This window comes from Prionailurus bengalensis, chromosome D3 (genome assembly GCF_016509475.1).
Source record: "Prionailurus bengalensis isolate Pbe53 chromosome D3, Fcat_Pben_1.1_paternal_pri, whole genome shotgun sequence".
In the NCBI taxonomy this organism is placed as follows: domain Eukaryota; kingdom Metazoa; phylum Chordata; class Mammalia; order Carnivora; family Felidae; genus Prionailurus; species Prionailurus bengalensis.
Window position 1 is genome coordinate 27,934,908 of NC_057356.1, and position 6,494 is coordinate 27,941,401.

General features: G+C 58.3%; 1 protein-coding gene across 7 annotated transcripts in view; it reads left to right on the forward strand.

Moving 5' to 3' along the window:
• Positions 1–6,133, forward strand: part of TXNRD2 (thioredoxin reductase 2) — a 51,328-nt gene extending 45,195 nt beyond the window's left edge. For 3 of the 7 annotated variants that reach the window (XM_043559372.1, XM_043559374.1, XM_043559376.1), the window contains exons 13-18: positions 330–425; positions 738–830; positions 2,458–2,529; positions 2,707–2,804; positions 4,546–4,754; positions 5,857–6,133. In XM_043559372.1, coding sequence (XP_043415307.1) covers positions 330–425; positions 738–830; positions 2,458–2,529; positions 2,707–2,804; positions 4,546–4,669 — 483 coding nt within the window. In that variant the 3' untranslated portion in view covers positions 4,670–4,754; positions 5,857–6,133. Of the gene's footprint in view, positions 1–329; positions 426–737; positions 831–2,457; positions 2,530–2,675; positions 2,805–3,204; positions 3,261–4,545; positions 4,755–5,856 lie in introns of those variants that run through there. The other 4 variants (XM_043559375.1, XM_043559378.1, XM_043559379.1 and 1 more) reach the window with 4 other exon arrangements.
• Positions 6,134–6,494: the final 361 nt, after the last annotated feature.

A 6,494-nucleotide genomic window follows, 5' to 3' on the forward strand; every position in this document is an offset into this window, starting at 1 on the left:
TGAGGGCAGCTCTCCAAGGCCACCAACATGAAGAAGGAGTTCGGAGAGAAGCTGTGCACGAGTGTGGGCAGCACAGCTGGGTGCATGGGCAGCTTACCTGCTTTTCCAGGGAAGGGGGTCATAACTACAGGTGTGTTCTTAGAGCAGAACAGAGGGAAGCAAGCCAGAGAACAAGCCAACCCCCAGGAGCCCTGGGGCCCAGAGGCAAACAGCCTTTGGAGGTTTCTGAAAGGGGCAAGCTTCTCTAGGAAGGCATGGGTGGTGGTGAGGGTACTGCACAGACTCCCTCAGACATGCCAAAGTGACCCCAGGCTCCCTCCTTACATCAGGGGCGGCCTGAGCTGACACCCACGGCTATAATGGCAGGAAAACTCTTGGCCCGGCGCCTGTATGGTCAGTCCTTAGATGTGATGGATTACAGCAACGTGAGTACCCACCGCCCTTTAGCATGCTAAGTCCAGCCTGGAGACGGCCGCAGTTCTTTCCGGGGGCATGGGGTGTGTGTGCACGTACATCTGTGGGAGTGCATGCACATGTGCCTCCACGTGTGCACGCATGTGAGCTTTAGCTCTGAAGGTGTGGCCCAGGAACAAATGAGGGTGTCCACCCGCCTTCTTATGAGCCGCCAGCCAGCACATCTAAGGACCTAGCCTGCACTTGCTGTTCTTGTGTCCCATGGCAGGCATCTTCAGTTTTGGGTCCCCAAGGGTATAGGTCACTTAAGACCTGCTTTCCAGGTGCCCACCACAGTCTTCACCCCGCTGGAGTATGGCTGCGTGGGGCTGTCAGAGGAGGAGGCCATGGCTCGCCACGGAGAAGAGCATGTGGAGGTAAGGTCCCCGAGGATAGAGGGGGGCCAGGACATCATGCCTGTGTGGCGCTCATGCCCTGATGATGGCCTCTCCCCGACAGAGGCCTGGTGAACCAGCAACAGTATTGGCCTCCCTGCTTTCCAGGGCCTGAAGTTTGGCAGGGTAGGGCAGGGGGGCCCCAAGTGATGGCTGAGATATGGTATGAAGGGATATGTAGGGCGGATTGCTGGAGGACAGCCCCAGAAACGAAGGCACGTTTGGGTTGTGGTCCCCCTCACAGGGGCATGTGTCTCCCTCCACCTGGAAAGGCTTCTCTTACCCTCTGACCTTTTCCTGCCCTCCAGCTGCTGCTCTCCACCTCCACCCTACCCCACCTGGCCCTGCCCTCGGGTACCTCCACCTTCCTGCCACCCCTGCCTCGGTTCCTTATCTGAGATTCGTCCAGCGCTCACAGGCCCCCAATAGCCCAGACTTGGTACTCAGCGCTCACTGGCCCCCAATAGCCCAGTAACCAGGTACTCACCCTAGAGGAAGGCTGCTTCTGGAATCTGTTCAGCTGGCCTGCTGTGGCCTGGGGTGGCCCCAGGAGGTGCCCCAGGTGGCTCAGCAGGATGCAGGAGCCTTTGAAACCTGCCAGGCTGTGCATGCTGAGAGCCTTCCATGTGGCTTCATCTTGCTACTGCAGCAGCTTGCAGACGGACCAGGAGAAACCAGACCCCGTGTGGCCACCACTGTGGGCCTGGTGTCCTTCGGGAATGAGTCACTGGGTTCCAGGGCCTGCCCCTTGCCCCAGCGCCCCGGTCCCCTCCATCAACGGGCCATGCCTGACAGGCCGGCCTTCCCCCCAGCACTGTATTTGCTATTTTTGTTTGATTCATCACAAGTACATGGGGACATATGTTCATGGCATTCTATAATGTTGTTTTATGTTTCACAATGTTGAATGGCCAAATACCCTTTGTTTGTTTTCTTTTCAATTCTGTCTTAGTTAGAACAATATTCTCTGAAGTTCCATTAATTAATAATGGCTGTGCAGCACATGTGAGCGCCCCGCTCATTTTTTACTCGGCCGCAGCCCCGAACACGCTGTCGAACCCTTCTCGGGTGCTGAAAGCCTTTGTCCGACAGCTCCAGTGTGGCCCGGGGGCCTCCCTACATCTGCCTCCCCCTCTTTGCTCAAGTGAGGGCCCAGCAAGCACCAGAGTGCCCTCAGGAGGCCAGAGAGCCACTGGGTGGGCTGGACATCCCCTTCCAATGTCCGCAGTCACCCCGTCCACTCTGCAACATCCACCTGGTGTGTACTCCTGGGGGCACCGTGTCCTATGTTGAGCCTCAGACTGTGACTTGTCACAGTGGACTGCACTTAGCCAATCTGGTGCCCACTTTGCTACTGTGATCGGTAGGAGTCTTGGGCCTGGATTGAAGAGGGTCTGTCCTGCAGACAGTGTGGCTCCAGCCACAGTCTACCTTTGTGTGGGAGAGAGAAGGGTGCTATCCATGGCCAGCTGAGCCATGTCCTTGCCCCAGACCACAACCTGCAGGCCAAGTGGGCAGTTCTGGGCTCCCACTACGTCCACGCAGTTCACTGGACCTGTAAAATGCCTATGAGGCTACTGACTCCAGGAATCGTTATCTTGTCACTTAGGTTTATCATGCATATTATAAACCACTGGAGTTCACAGTGGCAGAACGGGATGCATCCCAGTGTTACATAAAGGTAAGTGTCCTCATGGGCCTGGACTGGGGCATGCCAGGAGGTGAGAGGCAGGGAAAGAGCTGGCACCCACGGGTGGAGAAGCTCCATGCAACCACCCGTGCCCCCAAGACAGGGCCGTGCGTGCAGCCCCGGGGTCCTGTCTCCAGCCAGGCTGGCAGTTGACAGTGTGGCTTTCAGATGGTGTGCCTGCGGAAGCCCCCACAGCTGGTGCTGGGCCTGCACTTCCTCGGCCCCAATGCAGGTGAAGTCACTCAAGGATTTGCTCTGGGGATCAAGTAAGTCTAGAGAAATGTCAGCCGTTGTGCAATGCCCAGACTGGTGTCCCTCCGAATGTTGGTGGCTCTGCAGTTGGGAGTCTGCCATGTTGGTGTTGCTTTTATGTAGCATTGTACGTGTTTTCAGCAGAGCGTCTCCTCAGATGTGGCACGTCGTGTTACATGAGAGGCAGCCGGGCCACCTGGGGAGCAAAGGGAGAAGCCCATGTCCCTGATCACCCAGGGTGGTGGTTGGGGGTTGGTCACAGTTTGGGTCTTTTCTACTCAGAATGAGCAGGGTTGGGGCCCTTCTTCACATGGCAAAGCACCCAGTCAGTAATGAGCGAGGTTGACGAGAGCTGCCCCAGGGCCAGCATGTGTTTTCCAGAGCTGGGCCTTGGTCACAAGCTGTGCTTTGTAGGGTCCCAGGTCCCCAGGCTTGCCTGGAGCCTTTGCTGATGGAGTCTCTGGGTGGAGGTGAGTTGTCTGGGGCAGTGGGGTGTGGGGCTGTCAGAGGCAGGAGGGTAGAAAGGTGAAGCGGCAGTGAGGAAACCAGGAAGGGCTTCCTGGGCCACCTGGAGCCCCATATGTGCTTGGGGCTTGTGGCTGTGGCCAGGACCCAGCCTTGGAGCTTGAGGCGGGGGGGCAGGTAGGAAGTAGGAAGTAGGAAAGGGCAGGAGCTAGAGCGGCAGGGCCCATACCCAGGAATGGTGATGGGGCTGTGAGGGTTTAGTACAGATGCCCTGGGAGTATTGAAGCCACTGGGTGGGCCAGGCACCTGGTAACAATAATAATTATAGGACAGAGCCAATAGGAAGATCAAGAACATGAATGGGCAAGTCACAGGAAAAGGAAATTAGTAGAAAAAGTAGAAAGTTGCTGTGTCTTATTTGGAATTTTTAATATAATTAAAATACCAAGAAACCATTTTGGCCAGTGAAGGTTTGACACCGTCCAGTCCAGTGGTGATTGTTTTCTAGCATCTGCAAGTGGAGATGCTGAAGGTTTGAGCAAATTGGTGGAGTGTTCATGTTCAGACACCATCAAGAGGAGGGTGTGAACTGGACATTCCCACTGGGAGCCTTCGGTCCACATTTGAAATGCACACACTTGTTCATGTCAGATATTCTAACACGTGCAGAGACAGAAGAGGGTTGTTTGTCTCAGCCTTGTCTGTGGAGAGTGGAAGCGCCCTGTGGGGAGTCCACACTTCCTGTGCCTCCGAGGAGGTGGTCGCTGTGCCTGGGGGGTGGTCGCTGCTGAGGGTGCAGGGGGGCATGTGTGTGAGAAGAGTGCTGACCAGAAGAGCAAGGTGAGCAGGACCGGGCAGGGGGCTGGGCCGGTGCAGGCTACAGTAGTAAGTGGGCTCAGGCTTGCCGGAGCAGGCAGGTCAAGCCTCACCTTGGCAGGGAGAGGGAGCAGGCCCACAGAAGAACCGGCTGGAGCCATGGGCCAAGCTGGGATTGTGCCCGATGGGCTGGGAGCAGCAGGAGGCCAGGATGGAGTGAGGGAGGGAGGGGGGAGGTAGGAAGTGGGCCTGACGTGGAGCCGCTTGGCATTTGCTGGGAGACACGTGGGTGTTGGCAGCCGTTCCTGGCCACTGGCTGGGGAAGACAGGGTGGGGGCCAGGACTGGGGAGCAGCGAGGGGACTGTGACTTCTGAGGCCCTCCCCTGGGTGACATCTTCAGAGGGACGGGATGCTGTGGACATGCCTCCTTGTGCTGACTCATCGCCTGAGTCCCTCCGTCCCCCTGTGTGCAGGTGCGGGGCCTCCTACGAGCAGGTGATGCGGACAGTGGGCATCCACCCCACCTGCGCTGAGGAGGTAGCTAAGCTGCGCATCTCCAAGCGCTCGGGCCTGGACCCTACTGTGACAGGCTGCTGAGGGTAGGCAGCCATCCCTGCCAGGCCAAGGGCACACGGCGTGCCTGCCGCCCCCACAACCAGGCTCTTTTGAGGCTCAGATCCAGGTATGTAGCTCAGGCAGGCTCTGTGTTTAAGGATGGAACAGTAGTGGGGGGGGGGGCGGGGGTAGGGTGCCAAACTGTTCTCTCCGGGTACATGGAGCGGCCGTGCCGCTTCAGACATGTGAGCCCTGTGCCCAGGCCACAGTGGCTGAAGAAACAGGGCTGGGAAGGAGGCCATTTGAGGGCCTCACCCTCCATAGGGCACCCCCGGACACTGGCCTGGCTGCCACTGCTCCCCAGATGCAGGAAATGTCTTGAGGCTGGGCTCACACCACAGGAGGGGCATTGGGTGTGGAAAGCATCCCCGGCTGAGCTCAGTGGGCTGCCGGGCAGGAGGAACGTGCCTCCCTCCAGCTTTGCTCTTCGCAGAGCAGTGCCGGCTTGTTTCCCTGTTGCCCAGAAGGTGGAGATGCTGCCTTGAGCACGGCAGTCACCGCACATCTGGTTCTGTTAGGGCTTTTCAAAGTCAGGCTGGGAAGGTGGCAGCCGGAAGCCTCGGGGTATGTTCATCCCAGCCCTCTTCTGAGGAGGAAGAAATTAGTGAGACCCTCCCTGACCCCTGCTAAAAGGTTGCATGTGGTCAGCGCCTATTCAGCTGTCGATGTGAGAGCATCCTCGAAGCTTCCACAGCCTGGCCTGGGGTGTCTGCTGTGGCTGTCAGCCCCTCCTGGGGTTCAGCTCCTGAGAGCTGATGCAGACTATAGACTGAATGGGGAACACTCCACAAGATGCCCTCAGGCAGGCCCAAGGGCTGAGTGGCAGCTGAGGGTCCCATGGATTCGGGCGCAGGCCCACAGCCCCCCAGCCAGGGCTGCCCTTGATACAAACAAAGGGTATCCTGAGGAAACGCCTACCAGAATATCACACCTAACAGAGCTGTTATGTTAAGAGCCTGCCATAAATTTTTATCATTTCAAAATATTTTTTGGCAGTACGGTGTCCCTGTGACGCATCAATCCGGGGAGGGGGGTGTGGGGGTAGGGGTTCTCCCTGGGGCCTGTTTCTCCTCTGTCCCCAGAGGGTCCCTGTGTATGGGCACCGGAGACATGGCCAGACAAATGCAGGGATGGCCTGACTACCCCTTGCTGACCCCCCATTCTTGCAGGACGTAGAAGGCCGAGCCTGGGCAAGCCTCACCTCTGCCTGGAGAGCCCCTGAGGTAGTCAGCGTGGGTGGCGTCTGGACCGACCCCCTGTGTGCCCTGCAGGGATGGCTCCAAGGGTTGTCAGCCCCTGACCTCACACACCCTCCTGCCTGGGCCAGCCCCGCCAGGCCCCTGATGCCAGAAGATGATGATGTGCACAGAAACCCACCCTGTGGGCTGTCCATGTCCGAGCCCCCCTGGTGTCTCTGGAATGTAAATAAAGAGGGTGTTTCCCTGACGTATGCTCCACCTGTGCTGTCCCTGATGCACCCCTCCCCCAGGATGACCCAGGTGGGGGTGGGGCCTGGCTGCCCAGCCTGTCACACGTACACCCCATACCCCCCCACCCCAAACCCCACAGCCACGCCTCAGAAGACCCTGACCCTTTCTCCCAGGCACAGGGAGCATGGCTGTCCCTCCCAGGGCCCTCTGCTGGGTCTCTGTGCATCTCACAGCAAGGCAGGCCCTTGAGGGGTGGGAAGCCACTGGCTTTGTTCCAGAGCAACCTGCCAGTGGTGTGGCCCAGTGACAGGAGTTGGCAGGGGTGTTGGAGGCTTTCTGTCCCCTGAACGTCAGGCATCTCATTACGTTTCCATTGT